The sequence below is a fragment of the Gymnoscopelus braueri genome, assembly GCF_963280865.1.
Source record: "Gymnoscopelus braueri genome assembly, chromosome: 20".
Classification (NCBI taxonomy): domain Eukaryota; kingdom Metazoa; phylum Chordata; class Actinopteri; order Myctophiformes; family Myctophidae; genus Gymnoscopelus; species Gymnoscopelus braueri.
In genome coordinates, this window is record NC_137622.1 from 32274437 (window position 1) to 32289644 (window position 15208).

At 43.3% G+C, this 15208-nt stretch overlaps 1 protein-coding gene across 5 annotated transcripts in view; it reads left to right on the forward strand.

Moving 5' to 3' along the window:
- Positions 1 to 15033, forward strand: part of map7d3 (MAP7 domain containing 3) — a 41749-nt gene extending 26716 nt beyond the window's left edge. For all 5 annotated transcript variants that reach the window (XM_080416987.1, XM_080416988.1, XM_080416990.1 and 2 more), the window contains 9 exons: positions 5687 to 5817; positions 5942 to 6204; positions 8091 to 8220; positions 8473 to 8758; positions 9377 to 9430; positions 9524 to 9620; positions 9952 to 10144; positions 11144 to 11436; positions 11617 to 15033. In XM_080416987.1, the coding sequence (XP_080273113.1) occupies positions 5687 to 5817; positions 5942 to 6204; positions 8091 to 8220; positions 8473 to 8758; positions 9377 to 9430; positions 9524 to 9620; positions 9952 to 10144; positions 11144 to 11436; positions 11617 to 11624 (1455 nt within the window). In that variant the 3' untranslated portion in view covers positions 11625 to 15033. The remainder of the gene's footprint in view (positions 1 to 5686; positions 5818 to 5941; positions 6205 to 8090; positions 8221 to 8472; positions 8759 to 9376; positions 9431 to 9523; positions 9621 to 9951; positions 10145 to 11143; positions 11437 to 11616) is intronic.
- Positions 15034 to 15208: the final 175 nt, after the last annotated feature.

Genomic DNA, 15208 nt, shown 5'->3' on the forward strand with positions numbered 1-15208 from the left:
ATGTGTGCGTGAATGGGTGAATGTGAAGTACATTGTAAAGCGCTTTGAAGGGTCAGAAAGACTACAAAGGCTCTATATAAATGCAGTCTGTGTACAATTACCATTATTCTTTGTAAAGAAACATTGCACAGGGTGGATATGACAAATAACTAAATTAAATAATCTACAAAGAAATGACTGACGATGACCGGGTAGTCTGGTACTATTAATCAAAATAAATAATCCACTATGGCCAAAACAGTCCATAATAATTGTACACTTGACAAGGTCACAACGCATTGCGACACGACACATTTTGAGCTTGTAGATCGGCTATTTTAGCAAGTATTTATGCCTAAATGCCCCAAATAGTGATTTCAGGTTTGAAGTGGTTAAAGAGCGTGAACAGCAACATGTTCATAATGATGGAAAATAAAATGACATTATGACTGTACTGTTGATTTCATCCAGCTGCTTTTATACAGATGAATCGAAAGTTAGCTCAAATAATTGTGATCAGGCCTAGCTGGGTCTTGTGGGGATTTTCTCAGTCAGTAGGCACATGGTGCCTGGCTCTTTCTGCCTAACTGTTCCCCTGTGTGCCATGAAGGGCCACATTGTCCCAACCAGAGACAATGGGATCCACAATAGGGTGGCTGCTGTAGGAACAGGTCAGGCCATGCAAAGTAAAACCACACCCTGACCCTCGGGCCTTGTGTTAATGCCTTGTGGCTGTGGGTTTGTTCTCTGTCTCAACTTCTGACTCCCACAGGAACAGAAGGTATTGCATGTTTGGCCAAGTGATTTGGAGTCACATTACTGCTGACCATTTTCCAAGTATACTTTTTTTTTGTTGAGGAAATGAATGTGCTAAACAGTCCTTTAAAGTGATTTGGCTCTGTAGATGTTGGGGCACATCTGATGGGTGAGGGTGTGTCCTGAGTCGCCTAGACTTCACTTAGCTGCTTACACATTGCCGATGCCCTGTTGACTGTAAACAAAATAAATTAATGATGCGATACCTATTCTCTTCATTACAAATATCCCAGTTGCCAGTGAAATGGCTACAATTGAAATAACATTTTAGGCATTTAGCAGACGTTCTTGTCCAGAGTGACGTGCGAGATCGGAAAAGCAGACTAAGCATGAACTCTAGTCAACAAGGTAAATAGTCATATAAGTAGAGTGCATTGTGAAAAATGTAGTGCCTCAAATAAACTAGAATACCACCAGGTGTACAATGAACCTAGCATCTCTCAAAAGAACATGCTATCTATATAACATTCTTAACTTTTGTGTTCAAGGGAAAAAAAGTGACCAAGACATATCTGCATAGTAAACTAGCATCTATTGAAGGAAGGTGGCAAGAACTTAAGGGATATAAGGAAAGATTAGTGCTAGGGGGTGAGGTGGAGTCTGAAGAATGAGTCTTACGGCAGAACATTGGAAGTGCGTCTGCCGTTCTGACTGCAGTGGGGAGTTTATTCTACAGTTTGAAATCCAGAAGGGAGAAAAGTCTAGGACGCGTGGAGCGTTGTCCAGGGTGTTGTAGGGAAGGCTCGAACAGCATTCCTGTGTTAGCTGATGAGCGTTGGGTCATGTCTTGAAGGTTTGGGGTACCATGTGTTTGACTGCCTTGGTGGCCAACACCAGTGCTTTGTACTGGGTGCAGTAACCCACTGAAGCCAGTGTAATTTATCTCCAAACCATATACCATGTACTGTTTAGCGAGCTTTAGCCAGCTGCCCATTGCCTAATTCTAATTCAGGAGTAGCTTCAATAGGGACCCAATTAGCTTTTCCTCAACTGTTCTGAAGCCAAACGAGTTCCCGCCATTCCGTGACAAGAGTTTTGTGAACCATTATCGTTTCCAAAATTAGGATAAGATTTACACTGCTATATCTGAAAGGTGTGTGTGTGTGTGTGTGTGTGTCCATTAAAACCAGGAAAGCATCTGTGTAATTTAGATTTTTGCGTTGGCTATTCAAAGATAGCCGATATACCAGCTCGCAGCGCGTCACTTTGACCGTGCTGCGAGCTTGTACATCTGCTTTTTTTGAACATTTTCGAAAAATCTTGAAAGTGTGAGAACTACTGATTTTATAAGGCATTTGTAGACTCGGCCTCGGGCCCCAGGAACGAGACCTGCGTGTGAAAGTCCCCATGATACAGAGAGAGAGAGAGTGACTCAGTCTCAACGACATACACACTGTGTTTAACCCATTTAGACCTGAGATCTGAAGTTTTCTGAATAACTTCAAATATTTATTCAAGATGTACACAAATGTATGTTGCTATATACTGTACATAGCAACAACAACCCCAAAAGGGGTTCCCGGTATAGTTACGTATAGGGGTTCCCCGGTCTAAATGGGTTTAACTAACTAGGACTGTCATTGTCCTCTTCAAATCACTCAAAACACGTAATTTGCTAATCTGGCATGCTCATTTGGCAATTATACATGTCTGTGATTTCAAGACGACGCTGTATTATATTAGTTTAAACTTTTAGGTGCAAGGCTTTTCAGTCATTGGCAGTCTAAACTCCAACATTTGATTAGAATTTGGTCAAAAGATAGGAGAATGAGGTCCAGGTCAACTTTTTAGCCACTGCTAAACATTTTTTATTTATTTATTTTTGGGTGGCCCACCGGCCTGTCTTGGCGGCCTGGAATGGCGCGGCCGTTCTGGAATTGTCCCAAATTTCCCAGTGGCCAGCACGTCCCTGATTTGACACACAACCAATTTGTCTGATGAGAATGTGAGCTCTTCACCTGAAAAGCCTGTAATCAACCATCATGGGATTACATGCACTTAAGTGTCTATAGATACACACGGAGATAGCCGGGAACGCCCAGTAACGCCCCATTCGATTTTAGCTTGGGGCCGAAAACAGAACGATCTGCCTCATAGAGTTACATCATACACGATCGTTTGGATCACTTTCAGAGCTATTTTATGGACGATAGAAACATTGACAGACAAGAAAAATCCATCAGAAGGACAGCTGGAACACAATCGTCCACTCACCCTCGGAAAAGTTGACTTATTATTAAGATATATGTGACTAAAAAGACCAAACATTGCCAATCTATGAGCTCACAGCGCGTCGGAACGCGACGCGTTGTAACTGTGAGCTAGATTGGCAATGTTTGGTTTATGTTCCCCCCAGAATACGTAAGCTGGGTGGGGTTCATGTGGTTTATCAGATTATCCTTATATCTTATTGCATCAGTCAAGTTTCAGCACAAGCACCACTGAGATCGGAGATCTGTTTCCCTCTTTCCATCTCCGTTTGAATACCAAAACACTCGCCCCAAAACACAGTCGCCCCGGGGCAAACCCGTCGGGATTCACCTGGTATTCCTAAACGTAACCTCAGTAAAACGGTGCCAAAACATAACCTTATTCCTAAACTGAACCTCAGTAAAACTATGCCTAACCCTGAACTTATTTCAAACCTTATCCACTGTAAAACAAATACAAGAATACAAGAACCGCTGGTCGGTGAAAAAAATGGGGGCGAGCGTGTTTTGGGGCAAATCTTCTGGTTACCTCCCGTCTCCCTCCGTGTTACAAAACATTTTTACACATGCACAGTGTTTAATCGCCTTGTAGAGACACTATTACAAGATATGATCAATTAAACTTACCATAATATCAAAACCCAACAGCCATTAAGTCATCAATAATGTTTATAGTGAATTTGAAGTACAGTTTAGAGACTGTTCAGTGAACGGCACGTACCGACGCCATTATCATTTGGCGAAGTGCGCCATTTAATATCATGCAGGATTTACACACTGCTTTAGCTCCGTGTTCATTGCCAGATTTACAATTGTGTTTCTGTCGGTTTTTAAACGAGGATAGTCTAGGGTTTGGCTTGTGTGTAAATCTCTGCATGTTGAACTGCGTTTCCAAACTGTAATGGCATCGATGTCTCCTGTACTTGGAATTCACTAAAACGTGCTCTATAAACATCATTGATGAATGAATGGCTTTTGCTTTTTGATATTATGAAAAGTTTAATTGATCATATCTATAGAAAATGTAATAGTGTCTCTTACCAGGCGATTAAATCAAATAACCTCGGGCCATTGTGTTGTGTTGGATCCTCTGTCCAGTCAGGACAACATTCCAGTCGGACTCTTGTTTAATTTGCTCATGTAACGTTCCTTGTCGAGTGGCAACAAGGTTCTGTGCCTGTGATCTGGCAAGCCATGACGCCTGCTTTTTAAATTGGTATACATTTACAGCATAATGAGTTTGAAAACCCCACATCCCTCGGTCTATACCAGCTGGGGGAAATCTGTGTTTCCCCCCGAGCCGACTCCGCCCCCCCTAGGTACGGCCCACTGATGACACGACGCCGTGTGCATCTTTTGGTGACAACACCTATACTGTCTTTTATGAATAGTTGTGGATATCTCTCCTCAACTGTCTCACAGTAGTAAATATTCGGACATGTCATTGGAGCAGCCTTTTGTGTGTTGACTCTTCAGTGCTTTCCCACCGCAATCGTTGTACAATACGCCATCATCCCAGGGGCAAGCTTCGGCCACTTTGAGCATGGATGGATGGATGGATGGATAGGAACGTTTCCTGAAACTGTCCCAAAAATCCAGGAATGGTCACTATTTAAACTGTTCCCCATATCCCTCCATTGTGTTAAAGGACGACTTCACCCATTTTCAACATAACATAATTGCTCATCACTAATGCTCATTATAATATGGTACCATTTCTGTCTACTTGGTCTGTGTCTCGAGAGGGCTTGTTTGGACAGTTCAGAAACCCACCTTCCAGTGATGTCATCAATGGGGAATCTAAGCTAATAGAAACTGCAGGCTTTATATTCCTGGAAAGTTAGCACGCTATAATGGATGACATTATTCTCGTGTTAATACAAATCTAAATAGAATATTCTTCTGAATGCAACACGCCTAAATGTTACCTAAACACATATCCAGTGTGTGTATTGCACATATCTTCTGGAGGGTTATACTGTAGTAGGTGCATACAATACTATACATGTGTCTCTCTGTGTCTGTGGGTGACCTTGCCGTGCCCCGGCTGAGTGCTTGGCACATGAGCATTAAAAATGGATGAATTAGAAGCCTGACAACATGGCCACCTAATGTCCACCACGCCTCAGCAGGGTTATTTGAAACCCTCAGAGATCCGCACTGCTGCAGAGAGGCCAGGGAAGAACAGAACAGACTGAGTCACCGGGTCTCGTGAATCAAATGATACGGTCACTTTTCCACGTTGGCATTCTAGAAGTTCCATACAGTTGCCTCCTTGTCACGAGCGAGGACGTGATCTCTCCCCTGCTCGCCTCTCCTCAAGGATTTTAACCATACTACTGCTCTTCACTTATGATATTGATATTATGATCATACATTTTCCACTTCTGATCTGTATGTGGAGATCTCACTGCAGTGAGTGAGCAGTGGCGGTACCTGTGATTATGGCCGTGTGAAGACTTGATCCCTCTCCGACGTCGCTAACAATTTAGTTACATAACTTATAAATGTTTGTTTATGAAACTGCCTGTTGACATGCTCTAATCCCTGGAGGTATTTGGGGGATTAGCCATGTGAGTTCTCAACGCATTAAGACTGAAGCCGCTAAGACTCAAAGTGAAAGTATTATGAATTCTGACTCCTCTGCTCTTCCTCCTCCCCCTCTCCTTGTGGAACTACAGAAGGACAAACGGTTTACATCGCCTGTGGCCAAGCGTCCGGCCTCCCCCTCCAATGCCCTGGGACGCAACCGTTCGCCCTCGCCGGCCCCCAACCCCAGCCCGAAGAGGACGCCCTCCCCAGCAGCAGCCAAGTAAGACACCCCCCAAACCCTCCTTGTCGTGCACAGCCTGGAGGATTTGTTGAGTTGTGTGACTGCGTACCATTGTAACCATCCTGATGAACATAACATGTAAATCTCCTTTTACCTCCCACAGGCATAGTCCCCGCACTCGCCCCAATTCACCCGGGGGGAAACAGCGCCCGCCATCCCCGCAGCCCGCATCGTCAGCTAAACCTCCACCCATCCAGAAACCATCTCTGACCCCTACAGGACCCCCCACCCTGCGCAAAAGGGACTCCAAGCCCAAGGACCTGTGCCCTGTCCAGGCTGTGGCCCCTCAGTCTGCTGAAAACACCCCCAGTCCCTCTCCCTCTCCCTCCCCCTCGGCCACTGGCAGCAAGACCAAAGACAAAGACGGTGAGGAAAGACAGGGTTGTGGTTTAATCACTTTCAACCTGGCGTCCCTATTTTGGGCATGTTAATATAGCCAAAACATTTAACAAGAACACATTTAAAAAGGGGAGGGGGAAAAGGGGGGAAATACAAGCTCACAACGGGTCACAATGCGACACGTTGTGAGCGTGTAGATCGGCTATTTTCACTATTTGTCATGCAACAAAATATGTTGGGTGGTTAATACCACCCGTTTCCTCAGTACAAACATAGCATCTCTCATCATACTACCATAATGTGTTGCCAATATCAACAATGACGGAAGACAAGACACGTAGGCAACATTTTGTGGTTAACGATAATTTGTCTCAAGTCCGTGGCTTCCGTCAGCTTCTTTTGTTCATATCGACTTCCTTCCATTGTAATTGGGGCTCATTGAGCCAGGCCCAATGCATGGTCTGCTGACATATAGGTTTGCATGTCTGTCACGAGGGATTATTATGCCGCTGACCAGGATGTTTGCGCTTATGCATGTTGACAGAAAGGTGTGTGTGAGCTTGCCAATGCGACAGTTCTGGGCTGCAATAAGGAATAGGTCAGTTTTGCATGGCTGCAAGCACTGCAGTATCCTCAGGAGCCTCATCTATTTTGATGTCCAGGTCCTTTCAGTCATGTGTTGGTGTTCTCGTGTTTGTTGTGAAGTGGTTGATTTGTGTTTGAGACTGACGTGGCAGCAGGTCAGTTAGCAGTAAAGTCTCAGAGGAGCAGGGGAGCCATTAACTCCCAGCTGGAGACACATCCTGTCACAGGAATGACAAATGCAGCTATAGCCACTGCCACCTCCTGGACAGAAGCATGCTCTGCACACAGTATTACTTATTATTATTGGCATGATATACGCTAGTTGTTGAACACTATATAGACCTTCACAGCGAGTTTCCGGAAGTATAAATTCCATCCCTTTCCGCCATAGAGGATTTCATCATCAGCTTTGTCGTAACAATCCAATGTAGACTTAATTACTTATCACTAGGCTCCTGGTTGTAAAACGATGCTAGAAGCCACACGTCTGTCTGTATGTAATCAATCTAGTTTAAAGAACCAGAATTTAATTTGCAATGTCATGGAGAAGTACTGCACTACACACAATGCTGTAACATCCGGTGAGTTTAACACCTGACGTGACGTCGACATCTTTGATTGGTGGAGCTTACATTACTTTGGAAATGTTTCCGCTCTCCCCTGCGAATCTCATGTGCGTTTGTACTTCCTTGATCCCATAGCCCGGAAACACAAATCACTAACAGTCAACTACAGTATTTTACAACACTATTAACAATATAAAAACTATAATAAAGACAATGATTATAGTTAAAAAGAAGCAAGCTATACAAACGTTTTGATTGGAATCATGGGAAAGGTATGCGCAATGGCTCATGGGAGAAGTAGTCCCTTCATTCTTTATGTGTTTTCCAATTATTGTTATGAACAGAATCAAATGTTTTTTGGTCATGATTCACCAGGTTGGTTGGCTTGATTCCAGGCTTAAAACTCTTAATGTTCCCTGGCTAATAAGCCTTATATGCCTTAATACATTATAATTCCCCTTTATATATATATTATTTTTAATGAAAAACACTTAAATATTTTCTTTGTTTTAGAAATGGTTCATTTTTTACTCAAGCGGGACAACGACCATCACAAGATGAGGATGTCATTTTCCCTTGTGTGGTCCAGCCCTATGGAATGCATGTGCTAATCAAAACTTATTTAAAATATTGTCTTGATGCTCATATTAACTTTAGAAGTTTGTTTTAACCATTTCCAAAATAAATGAAATATTAACTCAAAGTAGAAATTGGTACAGAGGGCTTTTGCTTGAACTAATCTTTATCTCTCTGTGTTTTCAGACTCCAAGGCCACGATGGGAACCAACTCAGCCGCTGAGGCTGCCAAGATCCTGGCAGAGAACCGCCGACTCGTTCGAGAGCAGAAGCAGAGAGATGAGCAACTCAGAATACAGAGGGAGGAGGAGGAGAGGTGGGAGATGCAATTTCACTGATGTTGTTGGAAAAGTAATCCTCCGCATGCACTCAAACTAGAGCATGCGGAGGTCTATATAATAATAATAATAATAATAGAGAGAAGAAGAAGAAAAAAACCTGTTACTCATTTCTTCAATTAACCTACATGAGCAAGATTAAGTCTGTTATTGGTTCTAAATATCGGTTTTGATATATGTTGGGTTAAGTGCCCGGTCCTACCTCAAGCTCTTCTTCACACCATCCGCAGGCTGAGACAGGAGGAGGAGAAACGCCTGGCAGAGGAGGCTCGCCTTAAGCGCCTGGAGGAGGAGGCGAGGCTGGCAGAAGAGAGGAAGAAGAGAGAGGAGGAAGAAGCCGTGCTGGCAGAGGAGGAGAGGGCCAGGCTGGCCGTGGAGGAGGCCGAGAGACAGGTGGAGCTCCAGAAGGAGCTTGAGGAGGCCGAGGCTAAGGCCCTGGAGGAGGCGGAGAAGGTCCGCCTGGAGAGAGACCGCGTCATGCAGCAGAACCAGCATGAACGCATGGAGAGGAAAAAGGTGTGGACTGGATGGATGGAGAGAATCTCCTTTAACCACCTAAACTAATACATGCAACTGTACTTGGTGCACTCTCTTTTTTTTTCACTATGTGCTTGTAGATCCACTATTTTTGGCAAATGTTCCCCCCAGAATAGGTGGGGGGGGAACATTTGTTTGTTAAAATTACAGGAGTTGGGAGGCAATTATGTTGTGTTTCTGCAGATTCTGAACAGTTATTTCTTATAATGAAGATGTATTTGTTTCCCTGGCACAAAGGGGGGAAATAATAACACCAAAAACTAAATAAACAAATAATAAATAAGTATCTGCAATTGGCTAAATTGTTATTTTAAACATCAGTATCGGCCAAGAATTTCCATACCGGTGCATCCCTAACAAAAAGCACATGGCTGTGTTCCTGTATGACAGTGAGGACTGATTCAAATAGGAAATGGTGAATGTCATTTGGTTTTACCCACTCGATGGTGGAAACATTAAATCACAGAAAGGCAGACCCAAGTCTCACATCAACAGTTAAATGTTTTCATCATCATTATAGCGTTGTGTTGCACCAAGAAGGGGAAAAAAAGTGAAGTGAATCATTTATATTCCAATCACGCCCTTTTCCGTTTTCAGAGAATAGATGAAATAATGAAGAGAACAAGAAGAGGGGACCAAAACGACTTGAAGGTGAGGTCGCTATAGCAGCCGAGTTATCTTTTGTATGAAGAGCCCGTCGGCAGAGTGCGTTTTGTTTGATGCATCGTCTGTCTCCCCTTGCAGAGAGACGACGATAAGGATGCTGAAGAGGACCTTGACGAGGATGCTCAAGACGACATTGACGAGGACGGAGAGGACCAGATGAACTATGAAGACAGGGGTATGTGTCTGTGCTTCAGCCCACTGGTGCATGGTTGCAATGCAAACCCTAGTTGCTTGCTAAACCACTTTCAACCTGATGTCCCTATTTTGGGCATGTCATTATAGGTGTAAAGTTCAGCCCCCAAAAAATCCTAAAATAGCGTCATGTTGTGACACGTTGTGAGCTTGTTGATCAGCTATTTTAGCCATGTTTGAATTAAGGCATAAGTGTGTGTGTGTGTGTGCGTGTATTTGCATATACTTTGTATGAATGGCTCGTCTGTTTGCATCGGCAGAAATCTCTGCGTGACTCGAGTCGTGACTCATCTTCCCCTCTTTTGTCTTTTCAGAGAACGACGACGCGGAGCAGATGGGGGACGTCGCCATGGACACGGACGTAGCCGACAGAGATGAGCACGGCCTGTCGTCCGGCGAGCCAATGGGAGAGCGAGAGGAGCCCGTGGGCAGTGTGAATGGAACGCCAGAGACTGATGACCAGGAGAATAATAACGGCATGAGTGCGGATGAAACTCAGGCAGTGAGGTATGACTGAAGCTGCAGCACATGCGCCCTTGCAGCACTGTACAGCAGCTGACCTGGGACAAAAACATCATTGTTCGATTATTTCTTTATTATTTCTTTTTTTTTTTTGGGGGGGGGGTATGTCCCTGATCAGGGCATTTTGTGCATTAAACACTTGCCCTATGGTCTGGTTTTCCCTGTTACCCCTGACTTTCACAATGAAGGAAATGTGAAATGAGATCTTGATAATGTGCTTGTATCCAGTGTTACTGGATGTGTCCAGAGATCGCATTGCAAACATAATAATTATTGAATAATTAATTGTAATTATTATAACAACGAAGTTGATCTGTTGACTTTCATTTCTGCTAAAAAAACATTCACTTCTAAACACTTGTATCCTTCAGTCTTTACCTTGCACACTCACTACCTCCATCTCTCAATCCTTATTAGTGATGCGTGGGTTCACTGGGTTGGCCTTCAGGTCGGGTGGTTCAGGTCACTAAAACATTACGTGTGGTCTTGTCAGAAATTAGTATAATACGTTATTTTCCATTAGTACAAATTTGCCAAAAAGGCATAGAATTCGCTAAGTTACCAATTTCTGTGTAAAAGATATCTGGCCAGCTGGCGCATTAAAAAGGACAGACACATCATCCGTGCTGCCCTATGCTTAGACACGCCATTTATCATGAATTTGCATTAAACGAGCGCAAATAAACATTACATATACTCACTCGCCAAGCATCTGCTGCATAATTTTAGATTTCCACATCAAATAGATGGTCAGATTCATTCTTGATGATCACTTCGACAGTGTGTGTACTCAATGCCTTAATCTCTAGCCCCCTCCTTTTATCCCTATACACCAAATCTCTTTGCTGATCTACATGCACACAATGCGTCACATAGCTGTAATATGATCAAGTAGGGCATTCATTTATAAAAAAACACAAAAAGTAAAAAATATCAAGATAATAGGTTTCTGCCCTACAGCAACGATATGTCCTCTCTCTCCAGTCCAGTGCCTAAGAGTCGCCTGGTGGAAGGCTCGGAGTTCCTTAATGAGGTCGACTCCAACAAGGTGGCGCTGGTCCCAGGTCTAAACGGTAAACCCGGCCCCTGGAGCTTTGAAGAGCTCATCGACCTCAACGTCCATGGCAAGGGTCGACCCCTGATCGAGGCCGGCGACGGCAACCAAGGCTTGATCGACTGTGACAAGGGTCCCGATGGGCCCAGGGTAGCCTTTGAGGACAAGGGGTCCGCCGTCGGCAACCTCCACTCCTCCAGTCAACCCATCGAAGCCCTATCCGGTAAGGAGGGGCCGCATTCCTGTGTGACTGATCTTCCAGTGGATTGAATTTTCATTTGGGTTTATTGCAGAGCGTTGCACGCCTTTCCGGAGTGAAGCTACTACTGAACCGCATTTTCTGACACGTTGCCCACACCAACCCAAGACCTACTGGCTGTTTCTCTCTCTCTCTCTGTGTTAGAAATGTGATGCTGCTGCCCCTACTGTGGGGAGCGCCTTCCTGTTGCACTCCCAGAATTTCTGTCCGGCCGAGCTCCTCAAAAGACTCCTCCACCCGCTCCACTCAGCTCCTCCCCTGCCCAGATGAGGAACACCAGATGGAGAGGAGAGTCCACCCACCCAGTGCTAAGTTTGCACCCAGTGTGATGAGGATTAAAAAAAAGAAGAAAACATGAAAAAAAAAGTATGCTTCAGGGAAATCTCAGAATATTCCTTAATGTCCTTGCTTCCATTTCTCCTCTCTCTCTCCTCTACTTAGTTACTCTGACTCTCAGTTCTTTTATAATTTGTTTTGTTCATACTTTGTTTTTTTATTTTTTGTTTGTAATGGTGCATTGTTGTAATTTATTAATTTTGGCTTATGTGTTACTGTAAATTCTGTTCCCATATGTGTAGTACTTTTTTTTTTTTGTCTTTAAGAATATTCCAGAATGCATGCACACTCATGGCTTCGTGAATAGTGTAAGGTATCGTGAGGAAATGGAAGGATCATTAAGACATTCTGTGGTGGGGAGGCTGCTGAGGTATGTGGAGCGTTTTGCACTGTCCCAGGTTCAGGATTTAATTACGACTCCAACTGGGAATGTGATTTAAGATTTAACCGAGTCTTGGATTTGATCCAGTGGCTGTTTTTTGCAGCATCTGACAACATGGCCTTACTGTTTTGTCCCCCAACGCCCAAGCTGCTTGTGGTGATGTTGATCTTTGTTTGTCTGCGTGCTGTTTGGTGCTGCCGGGTTCTATATGTGGGCCTAAGTGCAGCATCACATGGTGCCCTCTCTTGCCATGCATGCCACACATGCTCTTCCCAAAGCCCTCCAGACTCCCCACTTCCTTTCCCCGTCTTTCCTTTCTTGACCAGTAGAGGGCTTAAGGAGCACAACTCCCAACTGTAAAAAGTCAAATTTATACTTTGTCATCAACCGAAATGCAGTTGAAAATATGTTTCTTTCATTCTGTGAAGTATAAATGAGCCTTGGGACCTCTTGCTTTATCTTTGGAACTAACGGATGTGGGTATTCAAGAGAACGCTGTAATTAATACATGTGCTAATACATGTGTTCAGTGAAGTTTCACCTGTTGGCTGTTAAGTTTGCATTCGTGTGTTGTTTTTGTTTTTGTTTTGGGGGTTGTCACTGTCTGAGGTGTTGACACTTAAGGTTTTACATGTGTGTATATAGACTCCCATGTTGGCTACATGCGTCAGAATATAATTTAATTGCACCCGATGAAAGTTTATGGCGCCTGTAGTTCTATGACTCTATGTATCTGTTCCACTCAACTAGCCTACATGATGGACCATAACTTGTAATGCCAGTTATTTCTGTACAAACGAGGTCCATGACTATTATTCATGGGCACTAAAGAGTTGTATGTGTGCACATATGAATATGTACATTACTAGTCCATGAACTGAATTTGAAAGGTCTGGGGTTCTCTGTCACAATGCCTAAAGTTCCTCAGGGCTGCGGCTAAAAATGTTCATTCAGGTTTTTCTGCGTCAAACCTGATTTATACAACATCGTACGTTGGTGTATAAATTAAGCGTTACTCTTTATGGTCACTTTCTTTCACCCTTCCATCTGCGTGGCTTTATTTCTTCTCCCTTTAAACAGTTCCAGTGCTTTCCTACTAAGGCCTAAGATTCTTTAGAGAAACACACTAGCTGCTGCTTTTGTACTTCCCATGGCTAAATCATTTCAACGTATTTTTTATAATATATAATTTGGCTGTCTGTTTATATACAGTATATATATATGAAAATATATTTCTACATATTTAAATGTTATTGCATTGTGTATATAATCAGTATTAGGCCCGTGAAGCCGTGTTTACGGTGGAGCGGTGTTGTCAGGGTGTTTGGTGTCTGTTACTGTACTAATAGAGTTGTGTTGGACTCCTGCCCCCTGCAGGGCAGTCAGTGCTGTTACCATAGTCGGGCCCAGCCGGGGCAGCCTCAAAACCCAAGCTTTACAGAAATCCCTCTTTAGAACTCTGCAAAACCGGGGCAGGGAGAGTGGATCCACTTATCGTCCAAGGATTTGTGTGTGTGTGTGTGTGTGCTGTATGTATATTTGTGTGTATGTTTTAAAACCCCTGAGCCTTGAATATTGCCTTGATTCCTTTGTAAGTGGAGAAGTGGGGAGAGAGCAGAGCTGTTTTCAGTGCTTTGAATTTCTACAAAATGTCGGTCATGTTTTGCAACGTGTTTTGTGACAGCTTGTAGCTTGCATGACATTGCGTGTGGGAGTGTGAATCCACCCATAACATTTAGATAGGAACAACGTGATATTTGGCCAGTCTTGTCCTGCATGATCATTGTTTTCTGTCTTCTGGTGTGTATACAAAAAAAAAACTAACATTTGAAAGCTTGAATTTCCCTATGCTTGAATAGTCCAAACTAGTGGTTTGCGGACCTTGTTGTTTTTCCTATTCCTCTGACTTTCAGATTGTCTCATTGAGTAAAACAGCTTTGTACCCCCAGCTTCTGTCTACGCCACAGGCTGTGTAGAGCTCAGTTTTGATTAATCAGCATAACGAATGTAACATTCAATGAAACCCCCCCCTGAATCTTTTTAATATGTCTTCCACAGCAGCCCACATTCAGTTTTCATTTATTAATCTTAACACACACACACACACACACACACACAATGCTTTGCACTGACTCACCTGTGTTGGATAAAGGGCTTTGGGAAATTATGAAGGTTACTGAGGGGTAGCTTTACTGCACCAACTCCTCAGAGTTGATGTGCAGCGCTGCTCTTGAAGGAAATGGAAGTTGTTTGTCTACCTTGCTTATCCAGACTTTGTGTTTTTGATTCATAACCCAAAAGCATGCTTAACACCCCAAACTCCCCAAAACTCTTATCCACTCCATAACCCCTTGCAGTGAAACCAAGGGTTGTCACTTAGTTGAGGCTTTCGCTACATTTGGGGTACATCCTGTCATAAATAAGACCTATTAGGGGACCATTCCAGTTGCTGCTTGAACACATACATATATATATACTCCAGGACCTACTCTTGTTAATTCCTTATACATTTCTGCAACATGGAGGTCTTGAGTAGCGAGCCAAGCGTTCTTAATCCTCAAGACGGTCATCAAGGTAGAATAGAATGGTGCCTTAGATTGAGATTTTAGTTTTTTCTTTTTTCTTTTTTGGTCATAACTATTAAAAAGATAACTAATGTGTCACGTCCTTACCTCGGCCATGACAATCAGTCTACCCGACCAGGGCGACCGTGTGAAATATTAACTTCTCTCTGGAGGCTTTTGAAACATAACTAAGACCTGTCCACAAATTATATTTGTAAATATATCTAAAGTGTACCAAGATGTTGAACTGTTAAACAAATAATAAAGTTTTGCAAAAAGCTTGTTTTGTCATCTGTTTTTGTTTGATATAAGTCTGATACTATTTTGCAAAATAACCAAGTTCAGGCCGCTACGTGGCATTCCCATCTACGTAGCCTTCAAATCTATAAAATCTAATTGCGCCAATCAGCACTAAGTCTTTGCGAAGCTTGGCCAAACATTACGTTACATTTTG